The sequence below is a fragment of the Phaethon aethereus genome (assembly GCF_964289735.1).
Source record: "Phaethon aethereus genome assembly, chromosome: 1".
NCBI lineage: Eukaryota > Metazoa > Chordata > Aves > Phaethontiformes > Phaethontidae > Phaethon > Phaethon aethereus.
In genome coordinates, this window is record NC_138575.1 from 211,324,093 (window position 1) to 211,350,950 (window position 26,858).

Genomic DNA, 26,858 nt, shown 5'->3' on the forward strand with positions numbered 1-26,858 from the left:
TCCAGTTTATCTATTGCAATAACTGATACAGTGGTAAGTATGACTAAGAGCGCGTAACCTCCAAAGGGTGGTGAAAACCTCCTTAAGACAGATACACCACTGTCAGCACAAATCCATTAAGAGATCCCCAGCTACCTTAGTAGGCATTCAGTCATAGCCTTTATCTCTTCACTTTTGACACATGATGAAAGTGTGCTTTGGCTTGACTGGTTACCTATTTTGTGCATATTTTTGTGGCAAATAAGTAGCTTTCATTTGGGAACTCACATACATACTTTAATTTTGGAAGAAACAGGCTAAACACATCAGCTTCATCAGAGAAAGCACTCTTCAAACATGCCAAAATTTAAATCAACTGTATGTGGCCAAGGTCTTAATAAAGGATTGAAATCTTGAGGGTGGGGAAAGCTTATGCAAATGGTAATTAGAGGTAAGTCAATCATCATATATGAGAACAGTAATTAATTAAAGTGGTTATAAGTAGGATGTGACCACAGTTTTTTTAGCAAAAGGTGCCACTCCTGCATATCTTACTTTGTAATATCTAGAAATTCACTGTATACTGCAAGAAGAAATCATGCTTCTTTCTAAATCACCAAAATAACTTCCTGCAATTTCCTGTATTTTCTCTAGAGGTCTCCTATTTAACTAATGACTGTGCTCATGCCTAGGATACCAGTAAGATGTCGTGAGACATGCCTGAAAAATATTACAGAATATACTTGGTTGAAGACTTTTTTTTTCATTGTGCAAACCTTTCTAGGTTTCTGAATGCAAATAGGAAAAACAAAAGTACAGCTTCTGAAAAATACTATTGCAAACACGGCCCCCCACAGAAGCACCATGTTTTCTATTTTTTTACTATGTAAAAAAAGACTTTTTGCCCTTTCTCCACTGCCATAATTACCATGGAAACAGAACTGCAAATTAAAACAGAAATAACATGGTTTATGCTCACAATGAAATAAAACATACCCTGGAGTTTAACTCAACCAGCACCACTTGCCTGGTTTATCTGCATACATCTGATGGTTGAAAATTTAATTTTAGTTTTTGTGAGAAAATATTGAGGTGGTTCCCTCTTTGGGAATGGAGAACTGGCAGTATAGAAAGGGCCCAATCTTAAAAAGACTGGCTGGCTGATGTGTACATACAATACACATGGAATTTGCACATTTTTTGAAATTTGTGTATGTATTTATTTAGCTAAATAGCTTCTCGTTTAGGAAATCAAATGCATGTTTTAGATCCTGAAAACCAGGCTCAATGTATCTGTATCGTCAGATTAATTAGAGTCAGAATTTAAATTGTGTTCAGTAGTGTGGTTGAGATTTCTGTTGTGAGGAAGGTTTGCTCTCCCAGTTTTTTTTCTCCCAGTTTTGGTTTAACATTGGTCTTCAATGGCTATGAAATCAAAATCCTGCAAATTAGCTGCATAGTTCTATTGTCTCTTACACTTAAATTCTCATGAATGAAATTTCACAGTTCCTCATGTACAGCAAGTGCTTTCCAGAGAAAATGGGGAAAAAATCTTACTTCTTCTCACTTAAGAAGAGTGGAAGCATGAGCACAAATTGTGCTGACCAATTTTGGTGAAATTGAGACCTACAGGTGCAGAATAGTCTGTATCTGATTTGTAAACATTTGTTTCAGCAAAACCTTCAACATAATTTGAAACTTAGTAGGAAAACAGCCATACCTTCCACTTCCATATATATGTGTGTGTATTATGTTGATGCATATATATGTGCATACAGAAATGTAACACATATATATTTACACACATGTGAATACTACCTCCAACGCTAAACATCATATTTAAAAGGAAATTTTAGGTAAGAATGTAGCTCCATATAATGGGATGTCTTTCTGTTTTGCAGAAGGAAAATGAAATTTTGCCAAAGACAGAATGTATGAGTTTGAAATCTTAACCTGTACAGTTTTGGCTCCAATTATTTAAACTTTGCTTCACAGAACTGTTTTACATCAGCGCTCTAATGTAGGTTCTTTATTACAAATGATCAAAATATTTAGCCTCCTCTTAATTTTTACTCTCCTGTACTATGAAATATTGTTTAGCAGGGAGTTTAATTTTCTTTTTATTACTGCATTGCCATGATTCTAACATATTTGAAGGTAATTCAGTGCTTCACTGAATACAGGGAATTAAGAAGGAAGTCATCACTACAATATGTTTTCTATGAATCTGAGTATTCTGAAATCTCATTATTTTTCCCTAACAAGGAGTTTATTGTAGTAATGATTTATTCAGGGCATCTGAAATTATGTTTCTTTTAAAAATCAGGTCACCCAAGAACACCAAAACTAGACAAGGCATTAAAATACGTTTAATGAAACTTCCAACAAACGAAACTGGTGGGACACAAAGCTTTTCAGCAGGACTTGTAGTTCAAGCTGCTTATTAAGATAACCTCCTGTGGAGCAGTTTACCTCTCATGTTGATTTTTATATCCTTTCCTTGTCTTGTTTTCATTTGGCAGTAAAAATACATTCTGTCCTGTTTTGCAAAACCTGGAACTAAGAATAACTTAAGCAGCACATAAAAAATTTTTGAAGGTGTTTCAGTTGACAAATATGAAAATAATGATCAAACATTTCTGGCAGTTCATTTATTGCCAAATTCAGTTAGCCACCCAGAAAACTGTAGGAAATTCTTACAAATATACTGACTAGGTCTGATATTTATGTTGCTGGGAGTTATGAATGAACAGAAACAGAAAAAAAGCTTAACAGTTCGGCCCAGTTGGATGCTTCCGAAAAAATGACAGGAAGTTTCATATATATACACAATCTAAATATTACCTCTCTTCCATTTCTTGTGTCTTTGGATGGGTTTGGTAGCTGTGCTCTGTTTCTCCATATGTATCCATGTGACCCAATACTGATGTTTCTGTGTCACTTTCTAGTTTAACAAACCTATTTTGTAATCTTACATTCTCATGTTCCAGTTTGTGAACGGAAGTGGTGAAATTTCCATGTTCTTTGTTAGATAAATCTATACTCTGCGAAAGGAGATAAAACCATCATTAAATAGTTATTTTTTTCCGCAATAAATGGATGTTAGTATTTTTAACAAGCAAACACAAAACAATGTTATATGCTAAAGAAAGACCTAGCTACCATATATAATCATGCAGCACTTCTAACAAACCAAGAGAATTGCCTCCAGAAAAAACCCACTGTAGATAAGTGGAAAAGAAGGGATAACTGCCTCTATAACACAATAAAACAAATTAAAATTTCTCAATAAACATGCATTCAAAATATTATTGTTGTAAATTCATCGCTTCCTTCGTAAAACTTAGCTCATAAAAGCAACCGTAACAGCTATAGCTGCAGACTGTATTGCTCCCTCCAGTAACAATTCCACCAAAAATATCAAGAAAAATTTTAGAAGTTCATTACTACACTAGATACAGGGTATGTCTACAGGCACAATTTAATATGTGTTGAGATAGGGTCACCTTCCGTTTCAGCAGCAGTAAAGTAAAGCCACGTTAGCGCAGTGCTCTCCATCTGTGTTAATAAACCACACGGTATACGAGTCACAATACTGCAAGTGCAAGCAACATGTGCGCTGCGACCGGGGGCTAAAGAGGCCCATCCTCTAGGATATCAAGAGGGGAAGGTGGAGATTAGCTCTGGAAGTTGACTAGCCAGGATACCCCACTCCTTTTTTTGTCCTATCACTTATTCCATGAAGTCTACGCTGCACACCTGAGCTAGCTGATTTGCAACTACCTCTCTGCAGAATACTGCACTGCGTTGTGTAAATATATTTGCAATAATAGTATACTGTCATCAACAGAAAATTCTCAAAAGATTTATCAGACTACACCTAGAAGATTAAAAACCTGTACATTTTATTAAGTTGTGCTTTCATGTATTTCTAGATTTACCTTATTATTTTGGAACCCAGTAACTCACGAGTATTGAGGATTTGGTTCTTAGTGTACTGCTAGCACAACTGGGCTCCTGCACCTGAAAGCTTATCTATTCCTTGCACTAACTGGTCTGATGTCATCTCGTCCTATAAACCTTGCCTTGCTTAGCTAGTTTTAGGGGAAATTTATGAGCCAAGCTGGCATGACAGTGCCAGAAATTATAAGAAAATTTAATATTTTGTGCAAGGATGGGGGGCAGGGACTCAGCAATGTCTCCCAATTGGAGGGGAGCAGCAGAACAGAGAAAGGAGGAGAGTGCCAAGTCACCTTACCACTAATAGCTGTAGAATCAGCAGTACAGCTATAATGGCATGAACCCCAAAACTACACTGCTTTTGAAATCTAAACAAGTAACCCTGCCTGATGATGCATTACACTGTACTGACTTATGCTGGCACTGGTTTCAGGGGTCTGTGCAGTGTTCTACTGTAGCACATAAACACGTCCGTAAAAATCTCTCCTGTCCCTGCAATCTTAATATCAAATACCTCACAATCTTTAATGTTTAAGTCCTCACAATATACTAGTGAAGTAGGAAAGAATTATTAAGTCCACAAATATGTGTAGTGACCTTGGTATATCTAGTAACTGGATTTTACTGTTAAATTTAACAAACGTCGTATCTACAAGGATTCTTGTCAGACAGCTCTTCTCAATCTTCATGAAGAATATCACTGTAGAGAAGAGTGAGACATGCATCCATCCATCCATCTATGCTTCCACAAAAATATATCATATATACACATATATATATCCATAACAGTGCATAGTATGTAGAGGTAATACATCACTGATAGACATATACGCTATTTTAAGGGTGTGGAAAAATGTGACATTCTTTCATGCATTTGTCAGTCTGCAGGAAGATGACTGGCAGGCGACAAGTCCTCCAAAGATGTATTTACAGCAGTATTTACAAGCAACATTCCAGTGTTTTTGCTAGTGATAGATACAGTAACTGCAGATGTTCTGTAAGCAGGACACGTTTTGAAGCTTTTTGTGGAAGGCAGCGTATATAATATTTATTATATTCATATAAACTATAGTACTACATGATATTATGGCACACTTCTTATGAATTAAACTTTAAATATCTCTTGTTTGGAGAGAAATAAGTAATAAACTCTGAAAATAAGCTGGGTGGGGGCAAAATGTGTCTTTTTTTTTTACACTGTTATTTGAATATCATATGAACAAAGGGGTAAAACAGTAAAAAAGGAACATATTTTTGTATCTGTGAGAATGATGACTGTTTAAAAATACATATTTTCTGAAATAAGTGATGACACTTACAAAAAATAGGCTCCCAGAAACTGTTTAGTGTTTAGACAGTTACTGAAAAATTTGGCTTACTTCTAGTTTACTGCAATTAAGGTCAAAATTATTCCTAGCTATACCCATCTTCAGGTTCTGTGTGAATACCACTTGCTTTTGATTATGTCACACACCTTATTTTTATTTATTTATTTTACACAAGCCAGAAATCTCTAAATTTGCCATGGTCTCAATATACATTTACAATAAATAGAAGTAACTGTTCTGCATATTGCATAGATTAAAAAAAAAAATTTACCATGCAACTTTTACACTCCTGGTTTTCCACAATCTCTTTTAGATGTCTGTTTTCAGATTTGATAACTTTGTATTGGAAATCCAACAACTAGGAAAAGATTCGATTTTTAGTTATATACAAGAATATTACTGTTAAGTTGAAATAACAGTATAGATAGATATAAGTTGAATTTTACAAAATATACATAAAGAATTATGAAAATAACTATATATATATTTGTAAATACAGCAATACTAAAGCAGGAAGAAGTCTTAAACCATTTATAAAAGATACACAAATGCAATGCCTCTATTTACCTTTTTGAAGAAGTAATCACTTAGGAAAATAAGAGAGTTCACATGCAGTTACGAGATACAAAAAGGGACAGATTTTGCAGGCCACTGGAACTGGATGAAATCCTAGTCATGAAGCCTAGAAACGACATCCAGTATCTTAGTGATATGATAGGGAATAGTTCTTGTAGGAAAGATTGTAGGAAAATGTTCTTATAGGGCACTTCAATCTACTGGACGTCTGCTGGAAGTATAACACGGCAGAGAGAAAACGGTCTAGGAAGTTCCGGGAGTGTGTGGAGGATAAATTCCTGACACAGCTGGCAAGTGAGCCCACCAGGGGAGGTGCCTTGCTGGACCTGCTGTTTACAAACAGAGAAGGACTGGTGAGAGATGTGGTGGTCGGAGGCCGTCTTGGGCTTAGCGACCACGACATGATAGAATTCTCAGTTGTGAGTGAAGTAAGGAGAGGACTCAGCAAAACTGCTATCATGGACTTCTGGAGGGCAGACTTTGGCCTGTTCAGGTCACTGGTTGAGAGAGTCCCTTGGGAGACAGTCCTGAAGGACAAAGGGGTCCAGGAAGGCTGGACAGTCTTCAAGAAGGAAATCTTAAAGGCGCAGGAGCAGGCGGTCCCCATGTGCCCTAAGAAGAGCTGGCGGGGAAGGCGACCGGCCTGGCTGAACAGGGAGATTTTGCTGGGACTCAGGGAAAAGAGGAGAGTTTATCACCTCTGGAAGAAGGGGCAAGCAACTCACAAAGAGTACAAGGATCTTGTGAGGTCAAGCAGAAACAAAATCAGAAAGGCAAAATCCCAGCTAGAACTCAATCTGGCCACAGTCGTAAAGGATAACAAAAAATGCTTTTAAAAATATATTAGCAACAAGAAGACAGCCAAGGAGAATCTCCATCCCTTACTGGATATGGCAGGGAACATTGTCACCAAGGATGAGGACAAGGCTGAGGTACTTAATGCCTTCTTTGCCTCAATCTTTAATAGCCAGTCCAGGCATCTGCAGGGTATTCAGCCCCCTGAGCTGGAAGACGGGGATGGAGAGCACAATAAATTCCCCATAATCCAGGAGGAAGCAGTTAAGGACCTGCTGTGCCACCTGGATACCCACAAGTCTATGGGCCCTGATGGGATCCACCCAAGAGTACTGAGAGAGCTGGTGGAGGAGCTTGCCAAGCCCCTCTCCATCATTTATCAGCAGTCCTGGTTAACAGGGGAGGTCCCAGAAGACTGGAGGCTTGCCAATGTGACACCCGTCTACAAGAAAGGCCGGAAGGAGGATCCTGGGAACTACAGGCCTATCAGCCTGACCTCTGTACCAGGGAAGATTATGGAGAGGTTCATCTTGACGGTGCTCACAGGGCACGTGCAGGACAACCAAGGGATCAGGCCCAGCCAGCATGGGTTCAGGAAAGGTCCTGCTTGACCAACCTGATCTCCTTCTATGACCAGGTGAGCCGCCTAGTGGATGAGAGAAATGCTATGGATGTTGTCTACCTGGACTTTAGTAAAGCCTTTGACAGCGTCTCCCACAACATTCTCCTGGAGAAACTGGCGGCTCGTGGCTTAGACAGGTTTACCCTTCGCTGGGTAAAGAACTGGCTGGATGGACGAGCCCAGAGAGTCGTAGTGAATGGGGTTAAATCTGGCTGGTGGCCAGTTACAAGCGGTGTTCCCCAGGGCTTGGTTCTGGGGCCGGTCTTGCTCAATATCTTTATTGATGGTCTGGATGAGGGGATCAAGTGTTCCCTCAGGAAGTTTGCAGATGACACCAAGCTGGGTGGGAGTGTTGATCTGCTGGAGGGTAGGAGGGCTCTGCAGAGGGATCTGGACAGGCTGGATTGATGGGCCGAGGTCAGCTGTATGAGGTTTAATAAGGCCAAGTGCTGGGTCCTGCACTTGGGTCACAACAACCCCGTGCAACGCTACAGGCTTGGGGAGGAGTGGCTGGAGAGCTGCCCGGCGGAAAGGGACCTGGGGGTGCTGGTTGACAGCCGGCTGAACATGAGCTGGCAGTGTGCCCAGGTGGCCAAGAAGGCCAACAGCATCCTGGCCTGTATCAGAAATACTGTGGTCAGCAGGAATAGGGAAGTGATTGTGCCCCTGTACTCGGCACTGGTGAGGCCGCACCTTGAATCCTGTGTTCAGTTTTGGGCCCCTCACTACAAGAAAGATGCTGAGGTGCTGGAGCGTGTCCAGAGATGGGCAACGAAGCTGGTGAGGGGTCTGGAGCACAAGTCTTATGAGGAGCAGCTGAGGGAACTAGATTTGTTCAGTCTGGAGAAGAGGAGGCTGAGGGGGACCTTATCACTCTCTACAACTACCTGAAAGGGGGTTGTGGTGAGGTGGGTGTTGGTCTCTTCTCCCAAGTAACCAGCAATAGGACGAGAGGAAATGGCCTCAAGTTGCACCAGGGGAGGTTTAGATTGGATATTAGGAAAAATTTCTTTATGGAGAGAGTGGTCAAGCATTGGAACAGGCTGCCCAGGGAGGTGGTGGAGTCACCATCACTGAAAGTGTTCAAAAAACATGTGGACATGGTGCTTCGTGACATGGTTTAGAGGGTATGGTGGTGTTGGGTCAATGGTTGGACTTGATGATCTTGACGGTCTTTTCCAACCTTAATGATTCTGTGATTGTGTGAATATGGCCTGGTAAAGAGTGCCACACAGAAGGAGACATCTCTCATTTTCCTAAACACTAACTTTCTTATTGTCAAAAGAGAAGTATTACATTAATGACAATTTTCAATATGCAGTGATGCTCTCAGAAAACACAGAGATATCCAGAAACCTCTAAATATAAGGTCTTTTTGATATACAAAACTAAGTAATGAAGATAACATTTTAAAAACTTAAATTTTCCATTAAAACACTGGTATCTTGCAGTATTCAGCTTTAAAATTACCAGAATTTTCTAAGCAGATTTGTAACATTCTTCAAAAAGCTTTAAAAATCCTGAAAAATTAGGAGATGCTCTAGATAATCTAATAAATGTTTCTAGTGATAAACCACATATAATAACAACAATCTGGAAGTTTCCAAGACCTTTTGCATGTTAAAATGGTAACTATATTTGATGGTCAGAATGAATTGCAATTTAGATGTACAGTTGACATTTACTGGTTCTTTCTTGTTCCAGTATCAATTTGGCTCTTTTAGTAATACCTCACAGATATTACAGCAATGCTGATGAAAACTACAGCAAGAAACATGTCTTTTTTCACAGATAATACATGTCATTATCAATAGTGTGGACTAAAATGGTCTAGGCTGGTTTTGCCTGCTTGCATACCTGTTGTTTTGCTAACAATTTGTCTTTTATCTCTAACTCCATTTTTAACTGTCTTTCCAGAAGACTAGCTTTCTCCATGATAGTTGCTATAGTGATCTCCTTCTGATGAAGCTCTTCTGTCAGGTCAGAGATTTCTGTCTTCATTCTTTCCTGCTCAGAGCAATGGGAATGCTCCTCTCGATAAACATGGTTTCTTATCTGTAGCAAATATGTTTCAAAAAGAAAAAATGTTGTGCAGTAAATATGACTGCATCACTTGCTACCTATCAGTGACTTTTTTTTGCTGTTGCTTCCAAGACACTAACTTTTCCAACTGAATAAGAGATTTTTGCGATTGTATAAAAAATGTCTTCATGAGTCAGTGCACATAGGTTTACTTATTTTTACATCTCTTTTCAACCCTTATATTAAATAGGCAAATGAAAGCACAAGAAATGAGCAAAATACAAGGCATTTAAGTTAACATTTAAGAAGAATGTAATAAAAATAATGTTAATTATAAGAATTGGGATTTATGGCAAAGAATATCCAAGGAAATGTCCATTCAATAAACTTAAGTATGATTTATTTCAATTGCCTCAAAGTTATTCTAGGTTTAAAATAAGTTTAATGCAGCCTAAATTAACTTAGAAGCAATATAAATAAATTAATCTAGAGATTCTTTAATGAGAAACTATGTTAGAAATAAAGAGTATATATGGTAAACCACTTTATGAGAAATTTTCCTGCCATTATATATACAGTTTAAGGTCAAACTTTCTGCACTATCTCCTATGCAGAGTTCTCCAAAGAATCAACACAAAGACTGTTTTCATAATCTTTCTACTATGAACAACAATTTAGTACTAATAGATTTCTTTATTATATAAGAAACAAAACTACAGAAACCAGCAAACAACCTTTGAACCCATTTTAACAATTCCTCGCAGTACTGTACAAGATCAGTAACAGATGGCGTTTCATTTTTATTTATGCAAACTACATAGAAATACTAGAATTGTAAACAAATAGATGTAGATGCAAAAAACCGAAGAGCTAGATCATGACAACCGTGCCAAAATTGCTGCATCCAAGTCAGCTGCATCCAATTAGAGATATTCCTGCTTACATTGCCACTCAGCAAAACCACAACATGCCTGTAAGAGGCGTTCTCAGCATCCTCCCCTCCCAAAGTGTTTTGGTCTGCCAAGCCATATGCCATTCCACAGTGTCATGGCACTGCTGCTTGCACACTGCACTTCTGAAATGTGCAATGCAATGTGATGCACAGTTCAAACTAACTGGACTGTGCAGCAGATGACTGATTAAGCTTAGCCTTGTGTGGGTACTTGTATCAGTAGATCTTTTAGCATATCTTACACCTGAGACCGCCTACAAACTACAACTTACCTCCTATAGCCTATTTACTCATAGCCTTGCAGGGTTTATTACTTGCGTGGTATGATCTGAATCACAGTGATGCGTAGGCATGATCTCTTCCATTATTTCAATGAAGTAGCTAGATCTGTTGTTAGCGCACAGAATCAGAATGTCAATTTGACAGCTATACAACCATGTCCAGAAATGCAACCATCTATGAAATATTTTTCATATATGAAAACTTCATGGTCTCCTAAATCCACATATCTCCTATCTTTCTGCTCTGTGCTGCACATGCACATACCCAAGGTCAGTACTTGGCTTTGTTCTGAAAATCCTAAATTGCAGTTAAGATCTGGAAATACTTAATAATATGAAATACCTTGTTTAGCTCTTCTCGTTGGTGTTCTTGACTTTGTGCCAACAGTAATAACTCAGAGTTTTTATTTTCTAGTTGCTCAGTAAGTTGTACATGAGATGACTGATGCCTTTAAATAAGAAATAAACAAAACATGAGACAAGCAGAATGTTCAATAACCTTTACCCTACAGTATCCTCTCCACAGTGTAAAACTGTAGAAGACCTGCTTGCTGATGAAAAGAAATAAAACAACCAAAGATTTGGCCGAAACCAGGCTGGATCTTGGGATATTTCTAGAGATTAGGGACAATGCAAGTGTGTGCAGAAAGAATCCTGAAATCTCCTGTAGATTGGTATTTCATATAATCTCAAATAGCTACAGTAGATTAGAAAAACCATGAAAAGATGAACATATTATTCAAAGGAGGTTAGGGAGAATCTTAATCACACTACTTCCAAAGTGTTGCAATGCCAAGAAAATGAAAGAAACTGTAAACATATAAATAGAAATATATGAAATGCATTGATTTGTAAAGATGTAAGCAGCATTAAAGCCTTTTACAGAGCCTGCATCTATTGCCTGCAATCTTGTTATATATAATTGCCAATGAAAAAGTTTATTGTAAAATTGTTTAGAATCTGACATTCGAATCCAGAGTATCTTTGTAAACAGACTTAATTTAAATCAAATGTAAGAAAAAGAGTTATTAGCTCAGAAGTACGTAAGTTAAATGTCGTCTTCAACATACATACTTTATTTGAATTTCCTGCATATCTTTATACTGTCTGGTTTTCAATAATTCTGTATGCAACTGTTGGCATTCCAACTGTATCCTTCCCCAGAGAGCATCCCGTGACTGCAGCTCATTTCTCATTTCTGAAAAGTCTGCCTCCATGTTCTAAAGAAACAAGAAAATACATAAATAGTTAAGTAAAACTAGACAGCTCAAAACGCTGTATTTTAACACATTTTCGATACCATTATAAATTGTATGAAAGGACATACATGCTTTTGAGTTTCATTTCTGAAAAAGGCATTCCTTTCTGTCAGTTCCTTTCTCCAGAAATGTAATCTAAAAATCTGATGCTGAATATTCTTTAGTTCTTGCAATGTTCCAATGCATCTGTCTCTGAAACTATCATGGGAAACATCATTCAGAAGTACTTTATTGTACTAAATGCATCTAGAATGTGTAGTTCGGTTGTTTCAGCAGGTTCTGCACCCTAGAACATGCTTCACATGCAAGAATTAGTGCCATAAGTAACTTCCTTTTTCTATTTTCCTAACAGCATTTCCAAATTTATAAGCTTGAAAACTACAAGGCCATAGAAAGACAGGACTAGGTGCATGTCTTCACTAAACATTGTCTGGAAGCTTGGAGCAGATACATCCAGACTTATGTACTTAGATAATGTGTGTGCTCAGTCATGTCCAAAACTAGTTCTATCTGCATGGAGTTAATTGTTTATTTAAATGAACATCACAAAATTTTCAAACAATCACAAAATCACACAAAGACTTTTCTTAGGAAGTACACAAATCTTATCTCTACTTTACCTCTAATTTCTGATTGATAATGTGATAGATAACCTGAAGATACATGTTACATTTGGCATCAGAAAATCTGAATTCCAAACAAAATCAGAATTCCCCCAAAATATAATGAAAACATACTAAGGATAAAAACTTTGAAATGTAACCCACAAGTAACAAAAGTAACAATAATAATTAGATTTTGCAGTAATAATAGCCAGAGAATACTTATTTGTTCTCACCCAAGATCCAAAAGCATGTTCCAGTTTAAAATAAAAAGACTTTCCAAGGGTGTTGTTCCTTTGCCTTTAAAAATATTACACTAAAACCACTAGCATTTTTCATAATTTCTTCATTTCATTTTAATATAGTTTCTGTGTTTAAAAGCAAAAATAAAGCCTTTAAACTGTCAAAAGACAACTGGAATCCAGAAATGACACTGCAAGCAAGGAACTTCAAAGGTTTATTTCCCTTAGAGCCTCATATTAGAATGACCTTCCTTCCAAGAAGCCTGTGGTTTTCCTCTGGCTGAAAGGGCTGTTGAAAACAGATATGAAGCGCTTTTGCGTTTTTTATACGGGCTGCATATACATATTCATTCATCTTACCCTTTGTTAAATTAAGGCTGAGAGAGCTTTTTAAAACTCTGAAATGCAAGTCTGGGCATATACAAGTGAAATAAAGCTTAATGAATTGTTAAAATTGTCTGCAAGACTTGCTTATGATCATCTTCATGACTTCAACATTCAAGAAATAGCTGCAATTATTTTATAATACATGAATTTGGGAGAGGGTTGGCCCTCTGATTTCATTTTGGGGTTGATAAGGGGAATGAATGCTGCACAACTGTGTGGTGGAAGTCATATCATCCGTGGCAGACTGCAGTCATCATACATATTTACATAAACTGTATTTTCTTCTGTGAATTATAATAATAGCAGGAACAGCAGAAGCCACAGCAGCAGCAGCAGCAACAATAACTGAAACAGAACTTCAGGTCAAGAGTTTCACATATCACTTCAAAAAATCATTTAGAGATGTACCACTTATTATTTTAGGAAATATCTATGACACCTAGTTAAAACACCAAAATGAAAATTAACTTTGAACCAGAAAACTTTAGGTTTTGTTTAGAAAATACGTAATGAAATATAACTTTTTAAGAGTCTGTTTCAAGTTGAAAAATTTACCAAATCCTGTCTTTGATTCTGTGAAAACTGTTCCTTCAACTAGCTTGCCATGTTTGATACCAGAAGGAAGTCTCAAAAATATCCTGATCAGCTCCTGTACTAATTATATTCAAAGTTGTTCAACCTTTTCAATACAATTATATGTTGTACTTCTATATAAATCAGTGTCCAGCAGCTGACTGAATGCAGACTTTCTAAGAACCAAGCCTCCTGTGTGATGTTTTCAGGTTGCTTCTCATGTACGGCTGCAATTAAGTTTGTCAGACCATTCATAAGGTAGAGAAATAGTCTGCAGTCTCGTTTGGATCTTCTAAAGTTTGTATTTTCTGTATAGCCAACAAATTGGTCTCCTATGCATTTCACTCTATCGTTGTTTCCTTGCTAATTAATAGTATGAGAAAAACATTTAGAAGCAGACATGAAATGGTGATAGGCATAGAAGATACATGAAGCACAATACTAAGCTCGCTGCCATTGCCATCAGCCTTCTCCCCACCAAGGTTCTCAGCTACTCCTCCCTCCTTTACCCACATCAGGTCCAACTATTCCCATCCTCCACCAAGCACTCCTTCATGGACATCTGCTTACTTCTGTCTGACAACAGGCCTTGCACTTCCCTCTTTCTCATACAGACATTCCTAAAAAAATATTTTCTTTGAGCTACGTGTTTTCACCATACATTGACTTTACATCAGTGTTTCCATTCTGCAGCTATTTGCAAATGTGGCTCTTCTAACTCAGCAGTATTCCACACTACCAGCACAGTGATTCTGCAACTTTCTGCCCTTTAGCTGATAATGTTATGTACATCTAGCTTCACTTCTACTGAAAATGTCTTCAGTGCTTCCTACAGCTCCTGCATTCTATTCACACGATTCCAAAAATCCGGTTGAAAGATTTTCTTAAAGGGTACAGCACAACAGCATCTACTCTCTCCGTTGTACGGCATCTGTCCACCTGCTCCAATTGCCATGATTTGTTCCACTCCATATTCTAGTCCCACTATTTTTGATGGCAGCCTTTTTAACAGGCCCCAAAACAGAAGTTTTTGCCTGCATATCGGTAACTTGTATACAGGCAAATGACTCGGTGAACTAATGTGTAAATTAAATGTATAAACATCATATGTGCTACACTTGGCTGTTCTGACAACACCTGAACTTAACCTCCAACACATATATGTTAATTCCTAGAAAGTATATTGTATATGAAGTTAAAACACTGCAAGGTTGTCTATAAACAGAAATAGATTATCTTTCTCCATAAAGAGTCAAAGTTACTGTAGGCCACTCAATATATTACTGAATCTTGAAGTGCTTAAATAAATAAGCAAAAGCATAATTTATGTATGTTACCACAAAAAATAGCAAGGAGAATCTCATTCCTGATCTGTTTCAAACATAGCTAATGAAAAAAGGCTGTAAAGATCTTGTATTATGTCAATATTGCCAGAACTTATACATCACGATCAAAAGAAGAGGCCCAAATAGCTGTCTTCATAGATCAGTGCTATGTTGAAAAAGGGTAAACTAGGGATAAGATAAAAACCGATGGTTCTTCACATGGCTGGCAACTTAAAAATTAATTGACTGAAAAATCTTCTCTCAATAATAAAGTATACCATACACTTTCCTATATACTTATTATTCTCTATTATATTATAGCTATATGGCAGAGTCTACAACAAGGTGTAAATCAGATAAAGAGATTTCATACAAGTCATTCATATACAAGGAACCAAGTAAACTAGGCTAAGTTCCTGTAGATGCTGTGGATATAGGAAAGTTATATAACCCTACAAAACCAGACAAGAATAAAATATACTACTACATATCAAACATATTTCTGTTTTCTCTTTAAGTGTTACTCAAAAAAATTGTACTCACAGCTCATTCTGTGTTCCTGCAAAGAATATACCTAATGTACGTATCTTTCATATAGGCTTCTCACTACAACTTTTTAAAGTATACTCCTAAGTAATTAATTCTCCAGCATTAGTTCCACAGTCATCATGAAAAAGAAAAAACATTACTACCTGGCACTGGTTTTGGTACATTTTTAGATCCTCCCGGAGTTTCAGATTTTCCTCTTCTAGTTTATTCTTGTTTATTGCTATTTCATTCACAGTTGCCTTCAGCTTTTCAATAATCAACTCATCCTTTTCACTTTCGGGCTGGCCATAGGTAATTACCTCTTCTTGGTTTGGTTTCTTACTGTTTATTTGGAATTGATAATTCTGGGTCTGCTTCTATAAAACAAGAAAATATTTTAAATGAAATCCAATAATTATATGTAAATTGCTAAGACCAAACCATTACTACTAAAACCATAAAGCTCTAAAAGAGACGTGGTAGATGCCCCATCCCTGGAAACATTCCAGGTCAGGTTGGATGGGACTCTGAGCAACCTGATCTAGTTGAAGATGTCCCTGCTCATTGGAGAGCAGTTGGACTAGATGACCTTAAGAGGTCCCTTCCAACTCAAAGTGTTCTATGATTCTATGATTCTATTTCCTTCTTCACCAGGTTTTGCTTAGAAAAGATGGCACAACTGGAATAGTTTGCACTGCTTCCCTCAAGGATACTTCCTTTTTTTACTCTCATGTTCCTTGCACTCAGTAAAAAAAAAGTTTCAGAAACTTTCAAGGGCACAGAATTTTTTCAAGGGTTTTTCTCCTCTGCTGTGTATTTCCCTAGCACTTAATGTTAATTAGCCTCAAATGTGAAAAAGGTGATTATGACGACCTACTCAAAACAGTTACCTATAGAAAATAATTTGAGAGACATGTTGTTCTTTGATTCATTGAACTCAGTAGGACTTATGTGTGTATGAGCCTCAGGATAGATATTAACCTTTGACTAGAGGGCTAGCAATACATAGTTCAAGTATACACAGCTCAGTTACTCCAGTAACTGTACTATTTTGATATTATTATCCTTAAACTTGGGCAATAATCCTTTGCACATTCTGCAGAGCCCCAGACTCCATTCAGTTTCTTGTACTAATTAAAATACTAAAACCAGAACTTCAGAAAAATTGGTATTGCTGGTATTTGTGAATTCACAGGCATCGTGAAGAAGCGTAATTACTATGGTAACTGTTTTTGCTGATCAAAAAATTATCCACATGGATCCCTTTACTGGGAGATTAACAAGCAGCAGTAATCTTCAGAAGATTGAGAATTAGCTGAAAAATGACAACAAAATATAACCTGGGAATCACATATCATGTGCAGAGATCAAGTTGAGCAAGAAAATGTATAATAAAAAGAGAGTTACAAATACTATATTTTGTTTATAAGAACTGCAAAAAGGCATGCTTTACACAGCTTTTGATGTCATTGACTGTGTTCCTGTAATTTCTGCTGGCTGAACACCTAAGTAGAACTGACCACTGGCTGCATATCAAATAAAAAGCCAGAAGAAATTTGCAGGTAAGTTTAATTTTTATAGGTAATAAATTAAGGTCACCCTGACACCTAAGTTATGGAGTCTGATACACCATAATGTCAAAGCATCCTGTGAAAAATATAGTACAAGACTCCAGCTGGAAATCCTCACAAAAGAGGAATTTGAGACAAAGACACAGGACCAATTAACGCTTTTGAAACAGTTAGGAGGTAACAATCAATCAGTTGTGTATTTAATAAACTAGTTTGGGTTATGTTACAGTTGTGAAAAAATTGTCCTCAAAGAAAGTTCACTGATGGCAGTGATGTAAGCCTCAACAGAAAAATGTGGATTATCACTGTGAGTACTGTATTTTGACTTGTCTAACTACATGCATCACACAGGAGTTTTGTCTAGTCAAAGCCTTACTTTTTTAACACATTTGTATGGAAGTTCCATAGTTGCAATACAATGCTTTCAGCATCTATAAACAAAACTTGTCTGTCATCCTTGGAAACTCTGGATATGGGTAAAAAGCTTCACAGGAATTGGTAAGAAAGTGTTTCACTAGGTTAAGATCCAATGAGTTTAGTAACCGTGGAAAAGGGGATTACCAGTCAGCAACATAATTGGCTTCCCTTTACTTAATTTTTGAGCTGTCTTGTGGCCCAGATAATTTGTAAGCTATTTTCTAATTTTTTTTTAGAGCAGGATAGGTCATCAAGACATCATTAAATCAACATTTTGTTCTGGACTGGAAGGAATTAAAAAAATAAAGATATGCTAGATTGGTAGGCTATATAAAAAAGTAATAAGCCAATTGGCAAGTAAGAAAGAATCACAAAGTCAACCAAGGAATGAATGGTAACTTGAAAGCTGAAAAATATGATAAAAAAGGTGTAAGTCATCCAGCAAACAACTCCAAGTGTGATTTGGGAGTAGCATATAGAAATTCATTTTTCTGCATAAATTATATTAATGTATATTTATGATCTTCAAAAAAATGAGGGCTATCTAGGATTTGAGGGAACTTTATATTTGAGTCAGCATAGTAATGGCATCTACTACTTACTTGGTAAGATACTTTTCAATAACTTGTCATGACAATTAATTGTGTATTAGTAAATAGCATAGAAGATAAAAGTATCTATCTCCACAGTATACTTAAAAAAGTAAAAAGGAACATGTACTGCTTTTGCAGTTTTTTTAAATCAGAAATATTGTAATTTTCATCATGATACTTATTCTTTTTCTCATTTCTATGAGAAAAATAAAATTAAAATAACTGTACGTATCATTAGATCTTCCAGCATGGGTCTGCCTTACCTAAAGCAATTTATTCACTACCAATACATCTATATACTGTCAGATTCACTATAAGCTTAGTCGTGTTCTGATTTTTAAAATTAAATTAAGATAACTCTTGCTGAGCTAACAGCTCATTTAATTCTCATTTTCTTCCTAAAGCAGGAAGGAAGGAATTTTACCTGAAATAAATTACATTTCTCAGCCAATAATTTTTGTTGTACATCTAAATAGATGAGATAATTTTGGCAGATTGTCCCCTTCTTATCCCATTCTCTTGATTTTGCCTTAAATTCCTGAAAGACAGCAAAACAACGCTAGTAAACACAGGGACAATAACTTCTTTCATTAATCTAAATAACATTGTAATTTGTATAGTTCTAAGAAAAATCTAGTTTTTTAATTAATACATAATCTTTCCATAATTTTGGAAAGAATCAAAAAAGAACAGTTATATAAACCAGCCATCCCCACCAGAAAAAATCCAGACTTAATGGCTGTTAATCTGAAAAAATTGGGGGTTAAACATAGTAATTGAATTAAAAAAAAAAAAATTTAAAACACTTCCATTGCTGTGGATTTTAGAGTTATGACTATAATATACCCATTTCATTGGAAGGTAGTTCCTGTGACTTTAAAGCTACATCAATGTCAAGTAGAGTAATCAGCAGGGAATCACTAAACCATAGAATCATAGAATCTTTGGGTTGGAAGGGTCCTTAAAGATCATCTAGTTCCAAAACCCCTGCCATGGGCAGGGATATATTCAACTAGCAGAGCCCCACTCAACCTGACCTGGAACGTTTCCAGGGATGGGGCATCTACCACCTCTCTGGGCAACCTGGGACACTGGTTCACCACCCTCATTTTCAAAAATTTCTTCCTTAGATCTAGCGTAAATCTGTCCTCTTTTAGTTTAAAACCATTACCCCTTGTCCTATTGCTACAGGCCCTGCTAAAAAGTCTGCCCCGTCTTTCTTGTACGCCCCCTTGAAGTACTGGAAGGCTGAAATAAGGTCTCCCTGGAGCCTTCTCTTTTCCAGGCTGAACAACCCCAACTCTCTCAGCCTGTCTCTCAGCCTCCGGGACAGGAGGAGGTGTGTTCCACCCCTCTGATCATTTTTGTGGCCTCCTCTGGACCTGTTCCAACAGGTCCATGTCTTTCCTGTGCTGAGGGCTCCAGAGCTGGATGCAGCACTGCAGATAGGATCTCCCCAGAGCGGAGCAGAGGGGCAGAATCCCCTCCCTCGACCTGCTGGCCACGCTGCTTTGGATGCAGCTCAGGAGATGGTTGGCCTTCTGGGCTGTGAGCGCACATTGCCGGCTTCTGTCCAGCTTTTCCTCCACCAGTGCCCCCAAGTCCTTCTTGGCAGGGCTGCTCTCCATCCCTTAATCCCCCAGCCTGTACTGATACCGGAGGTTGCCCTGACCCAGGTGCAGGACCCTGCCCTTGGCCTTGTTGAACCTCATGAGGTTCACAAAGACTCGTTCCTCAAGCTTGTCCAGGTCCCTCTGGATGGCATCCTGTCCTTCAGGTGTGTCAACTGCACCACTCAGCTTGGTGTCATCTGCAAACTTGCTGAGGGCGCACTCGATCCCACTGTCTATGTCATTGATGAAGATATTAAAGAGTACTGGTCCCAAGATGGACCCTGGAGGGACAAACCGTTAATATTCAGACAAATGTTTTGGGTGTGTATTTTTGCTTTTTTTTTTTTTTTTTTTAACAAATTGGGTAGCAGCTACTGTGAATAAATTTGACTGCTTGCTCTCTTTAAAATTGTTGCTTCTGGTTCTGAGTTCATCTAGTTTAAACAAACAACTTGTTTAACAAATTCTATCATATCAGATTTATCTGTATACTGTTTTTGTATTTGCACTTACATTCCTATTCATAATGTATTTGAATTTGCTCTTAAATGGTACCAGATCTTACATGTTCACAACTAGACTTTAAATTTCTTCAAAGAACTCCAGTTACTAGCGCTGTTGCTCTTTTAGTTTGAAGAATTAGCAAAATAACAGCATACTCCTTTATATAGCAAAAACTATAATATTTATAAGCTGTTACAAGAACTTCCTTTTTCACAATGGAATTGTTGGTTCCAAAAAGAAAGATGATTTTTTATAATTACCCTAAACTGGTGTATTCCCCAACTTTTAAAAAATAAGATTTTAATTGCTACTGAAACAAGACTGAATGCTTTCCAATATAGATTAATACAAATCTTCTCTTACAGCTTTCCTAATACCTACTTTGGCATTTAAAACCAATAACATCTTCCCATTTTCCAAAATGTGATACAAATGGAGTTTCAGATTACTTAATGAGAACTGCAGGTTCAAGGCCTTACTAAAGCACTGCTGAGCTTAGTAGATTTTCAACACAGTAATTATTTCCTGAATACTAGAATTTGCTGAATATATTCCAAGCATTCATTTTTCATACTGCATAATTAATCAAATTGTAGCATTGTGTTATATTATTTTCACATTTTAATTTTGAAAAAGGTCATTCTCAAATTAGCTGGATCAGACAGTTTCACAGTAGTGATATATTTAGGCAACGATAGATGTATAACCCATTTATTATTCTTGTAGTTGCAGATGTTGGCAGCTATGTTGCAGGCCAAAGCGTAGTAGCTTTTCTGATAGTAAGGACTCTTCCATGTGGAAGACACAGCAACATTATGTAGAGATAGGATGTGCCTAGGATGTCTCCTGTCACGGAGGAACAGTCACATGAAGGTTGCAGAAGTTGGTCCTATATCTTATAGAATAACACATAAGATAGGTAAGTCCAAAATAAAGATCCTAAAACACTTCTTAATTGCAGCTTAAATATGAAAGTACTTAAAAGCTATTAGATCTTAATTTTTTTATTTTAAAGTTCTCAAAGTGTCTAAATAATCTACCTCATAAATCTACATAAATCTACATCATAAGCTTGTAAGTCCTCACAATGCTTAGCAGCGAGGCAACTAGCTCACACTTTCAACTGGTATTCCTCTGCTTACTTTTCCTACAGGACCCAGTTCAGTAATTGCTTGAAGCACACACTACTTTATTATGCTCTTTACAAAGGATGGCCAGAGAAAATGTAAATTTTTTTGTGATCCTGCCATGCTTCATCAGACTAGTGGTTAGACTGTTCTCTCCATATGTGGAAGACTCAGTTTAGTAATCTTCTCTCCAGACAGAATCTGAACCAGAATCTTCCCATGTTAATTTTCCACCTAACAAACAAATGTTACTTTTCAACAGGCTCTGGAATTCTTCCCGTTGAAGTTGTTTCACTTTGCACAGGATACCAGCAAATTTATTGGATAAGTAAAAAAAAAAGATGCAAAAATTAGTACAGCTAGAGATTACAGTTATAAGAAATGAGACTGGATATCAGTTTCTGCACCGGTGAATGTAGCCAGAAGAGTATTTGGGGAGAAGCCACCACTTGGAGGCACAGTCTGTATTTGCTAGTTTTCTGTGTTGGCTAACTCTCCTGTGGTGGCCCAATAAATATTTGATTATTCCACAGATCATAAAGTAACTTCTGACTCTCAGAAGTCAAGGCCAGGAATTATGATCAGAAATCAGTATCTTCCTGTATCCAAGAGTAAGTCAGTTAAAATCCATTCTGTGTCCAGAGGTATAGGGAATATGACTGAATCCTGTGCTCAGCATCTCATAGTATCTAGCCACCATTCAGTACGTTGGATTCTCTGGGAAGTATTTTTAAGTGCCTAATCCTTCCTCATGTGTTACCTAGGGAAACTAGGCACCGAGGTCAAGGTTGCAAATTGCTTCAGGCACATGGGTACTGACAAGATAAGTATGTAACAGTTTTCAAATCCTAAATTCTTTTTCTATCTAGCTCTACATGGTCAAGGGTGCCCTGAGTTCTATAAAACTTGTATTAATGGTTATATTATCTAGTACGCATGTGTTAACCAGGAAAAAAGTAAAATTTATTTATAGTTACACCTATGAAGAAAATTATTTATATTAACTCATAGAACTACTAAAACCACTAATAAAACATGGATAAAAGAGCAAAACCTGAAGAGTGAACTATACACCTTCTCTTGACAGAGCAAGAAAATTATAAAATTTTTATAGAATTATCAGGAAATTAAAGTTTACAACTGGAAACCACAAATTAGTTCTAAAGGCATACTAAAATTATAGTAACAAAGTATTCTTACCTCCATTTTCTTGTATAAACTGCTTAGTTCAGATGGTATCTCTAGGCTTTTCTCCCATTTTTCTCTACTTTGAACCTTTTTTTGTTTTAATTGATGTAACTGTAGCTTTTCATAATTATGTGTCAACTTCGAAAACTAAAAATGAAAGCAGAGTTGAACATTCAGAATCTAGCAAAGATGACCATGTGGCCAAAGTTTTCCTTAAACTAGAATCGCCAACTGCAGCTTCAGCATTTTAAATATTTAATCAATGTAACAAAGAATCAATTAATAAAATTAATTTCTTAGAAATGAACAAGACTAAGCTCTCATATAAATGTTAACTGTTCAAACGAGTTGATCTGACAGCTACTTAATTCTGCTCAAGTTCTTTATGGCACTGTTACCCATAGTGTCACTTCCTCTATGATGTTTATACAAAAAGTTCTACACTTGTTTACTGCCATCTTGTGTTGAATTTTTAACGGGTGCTTCACTAACCAAAGAATGAAGGATTATCATTAATGTATTTTAAACTTGCATGTTTCTTTTACAACAGGAAAATTGTTGAAATGTGATCTATGTGATGATTGCATTCTTCTGGAATCATTAAGTACCAAAGAGTGTCTATGAGAATTAGACACTAAATATTGTTCTGCCTATTGATCTTATCACGAAAACATGGCTTAGGAACAGAGGCAAAGGAGTCAGAGGCAGAGAAGGGAAGATACCAGTAGAAGTACCAGCCTCTTTAGCAAAACGGCCAGTCTGATCAACTGTTAGCTATACTACACAAGCAAAGGGGCTAGTGGCCATTTCCAGGTTTGATATAGCAAACTGACATTCACTGGTAGAGATATGTACATCTGGATTAGGAAAAAAAAAACAAAACCCAAGGATATTGACAAAAGAAACACTAAAAATATGGTCTTGAGGGAAGCTGAATGAAAGAACTTTTTAAAGAATGTTGAGTAGAAAAGAAGCTTCCAACTATGAATACTGATCATGTCTCTTGTTGTTTTGTTCCTTTAAATTCAGTTATATATGATGGTTTACATTCTCTGTAATAATTAGGGCTTCACTTAAAATTTTCCAATTCTAACATAAAATTCTTTGCCTAATCAAACAAAATCCATAAAGCCTGATATTTTCGTCAACTTCTCAAGTGAACTACTGTCTGGAAATTACTTCCAAGGACATAATTGGAAGTGGAATGTAATTCTATTGAACCAACCTGGAATGAGCAACTGAGGTCTGTGCAGATAACAACGATGGCCAAAAAGGTCCAGAAAAGATACAGAACAGAAAGTGGACTTAAAAAAATGATCTGTAAACTCCCTACAGACTTTTGACAAGATTTTGGAAACTCATAATTCGGAACAGCAAAAAGAATTGAACAGACCAGCAGATAGATCGTCCTAGAGTAGAAAGTTTCATGAAATGAGGAGATCTAAGGACTGATGTCCCCAACTTGGAATTTCTGAGTAGAAATCCTGTAACATGGACTTACAGAGCTGAGATATCACCTTCAAAATGAAATCAAAAGTCTTGCAGAGAAGCTGCCTGTATTTAAGAATTACCTTGCTGGAGAACACAGTTAAGATAAAATATTTAAAATGAGTCACATTATCCAAACTCAAACAACATGGAACTTACTGCCTTTGGAAGAAAGAGATGCTTTTTCAAATAACAGCAATTTTGTTCTTGATTGTACTACAGAATGTGTGAACTGCCTGGGAAGAGCAAACCCAGATGAAGACAATTATTAGACTGTTAATGCTAAAAAGGCTAGGAAATACAGGATCCAACACTTCAGCAAATCAGTCTAAAATAGAACAGAATGGCCAAAATGAGAAAATTTAGTTTGACTGTTAGATTCAGTTAATGAAAGTAGGGTATTTCAGAGAGATTATAGTCTGGATGTTATCACGACAGGAAACTAACTAAAAGCCAAAAATCTTTCCATTTAACACTAGATATTTGCTTTAAAAATAAGGTCCAAGTTGCTCTACTGACATATTGTACAAGTAAAAAAAATCTGAGGCATGGTACTGAGTTCTGGGATGGGATTTATCTATGTTTAGGCTTCTGAAAGTTAGACATCCGAGCCTGAGCTATTCTGCATTAGAAAAAGCTGCCTCCGAATGCTTAAGTCATTTCAGCTGTCTTAAATTCTCATCATACACTGAGATTAATTATATTCTAGGGGTGTCCATTTCCCCTCATTGATCCTATTGGGAGCCTGAGGTAGCTCAGACATAGCCATCTAGCTTTTAAATGTCTAAGTGAGGCAATTAGTTGCTAAAGTGCTTAAAGCAAGAATGGCTTCTTATTCTTTTGCTGAGAAATTTCTGTCATTTTCAAAATGAGAATAACTACTAAACATTAATATATAAAAAAATGAAGGAAGAAAGTAATGAAGATGAACCCCTAAATTTTTTGCTATTTAATTTAATACATTAAAAATGTACATTTGAATGAGTGCAGCAGTGTGGCCTAAGAGTTTCAGGTTACATATCAAGAATTATTTCCCTAATAGAAGAAAAATACAGGTTTTACTGCATTCGTCAGGCACACAATCAATTCAGTGGGAATGTTGCTCTTTAAATAGCTGCTTTTATCAGTAGCAAGGGTAAAAAGCACTGAGGACCATAGAAGCAGTATATCAGGGAGAAATTTGAACAGCCTAGGATTCTTAGAGCTAGAAAAAGTGATCCTTTCTACTTCTACCAAGATTAGGAACAAAAGTTGTGAGGGATTTTAAGAATACATCTGCAGAGAAAGATACAATGCTACTAGTAAATAGTAACAGTCACACCATTTGTGCAAAACTGAACTGTAGCTCTTAAGATTGTACAGTGTAGAAAGAGGTATAACTTTCAAGTGAGGATAACCAAAAGAAAGGAGACAAAGGAGATAAGGCAAAGATTAATATTGTCAGGAAAGCTCTGTATTTTAAATATGCGTTTGTGCAGCTGAGAATCAGGGACATTAAAGTTATTCTATGGTAGACACTGCAGCACTGTAATTAAAGAAAGGAACTAAGGAGACGTGGCAAAAGTGAGAGGAGCAGAGTGGGATAGGCCTGCTGTCTAGCATAGGTGCTCGGAATTGTTCTGACAGGCAAACTTTCTGTTTATGGCACACAGAATCTAGGCAGGCCTCCTGACTCTAGGCACTTAACAGTTTTCTTCTTCAGTCAATGTGTTCTGGATGGATATTCCATGAAGGAATACAGTTTGGTGAAAGAGGAGGAGTGGGAATCGGAAAATAAAATGCAAATGGCATCAGTGATGGAACCTTCGGTAAAATAAATAGGATGACTGAGAGAGAAGGAAATGTTTGGAGGCATAGATTGGGAAAGTGATGTATATTCTTAAGAGCTAGAAATCCAAACTTCTTCCATAAAGATAAAAGGAGAAGCAATCAGGAAACTCAAAGAAGGTTAGGTGATCTGAGAGGTAACTAAAAAGGAGAGTCTTGGCAAGAAGTATAACCAGGTTTACAGACAGAAGCTTGTAGGTTAGGAAGTTTAAGATCTTTAAAAAAACACAAAGAGAAAACAGATAATATTTGCCCATGGAAAAGGCTTATAGGGTAAATAACTTCAGAAGCAAAAGCTTTATGAGAAATGACATGGAGTTTCAACTTCAGAAAGTTCAACTTCACTGAAGATCTTAGCAACAACATGTAACATAAACACAGTCATTTTTAGCATGTGATAAAAATTTTAAGCGAAAAACATTGCAGGAAATGTGCAAAAGGGTGAGAAAAAAGAAATCTGCTGTATTTTGGGGGATAGCTCTGCATTGCCAAAGGTACCTTACAACTTATACGCAAAAAGTCACACCATCTTTCATTGTTTAATGTTTATCTTCTCAATAATCATGCTAAGATGTTGGTTTTTTTTCTGTAATTCGTGTAAATTATAAAACAGCTTTTGTTTCTATCTACTTTCCCAAATGATTAGAGGTGTTAATTATGTAACAACCAAAATATTCTCTGCTTAATCATAGAACTGTTTGCCAAATCAATTTCCATATATAAAAGAAAAAAGAAATTAAAGACAACATAACATTAAAAATCAATCATACATTTATTGGTTTGATGGATTTGGGTGGTAAGTGTTATCAATTCTAGATGAAAATAATGATACCAAATTTATGCAATCCAAGATGATTCTATGATATGAGAGATGATTGGAAATTTTTAATTATAACACTAAATCTCTGGTGGGAGACTCCAGTGAAGGAAACAATAGCAGGAAAAACAATGTAGAATTGTGTATGTTAACTTGCTAAAATCTGAGAACAGAACTGACTGCAGTTTGCTAAGAAATTAGATGAATGACTGAAGTGGAAAACAAAGAAGAAACAAAAATACAGGCACAGAGCAAACACAGCTAAATTGAATCATAGAATCC

General features: G+C 36.8%; 1 protein-coding gene across 1 annotated transcript in view; it reads right to left on the reverse strand.

Moving 5' to 3' along the window:
- Positions 1-26,858, reverse strand: part of DEUP1 (deuterosome assembly protein 1) — a gene marked incomplete at both ends in the record, with an annotated part of 53,007 nt that overhangs the window by 10,649 nt on the left and 15,500 nt on the right. Inside the window, 8 exons of the mRNA XM_082007182.1 lie at positions 2,824-3,023; positions 5,539-5,625; positions 9,118-9,315; positions 10,859-10,964; positions 11,590-11,735; positions 15,596-15,808; positions 18,437-18,550; positions 22,457-22,591. Of these exons, the coding sequence (XP_081863308.1) occupies positions 2,824-3,023; positions 5,539-5,625; positions 9,118-9,315; positions 10,859-10,964; positions 11,590-11,735; positions 15,596-15,808; positions 18,437-18,550; positions 22,457-22,591 (1,199 nt within the window). The remainder of the gene's footprint in view (positions 1-2,823; positions 3,024-5,538; positions 5,626-9,117; positions 9,316-10,858; positions 10,965-11,589; positions 11,736-15,595; positions 15,809-18,436; positions 18,551-22,456; positions 22,592-26,858) is intronic.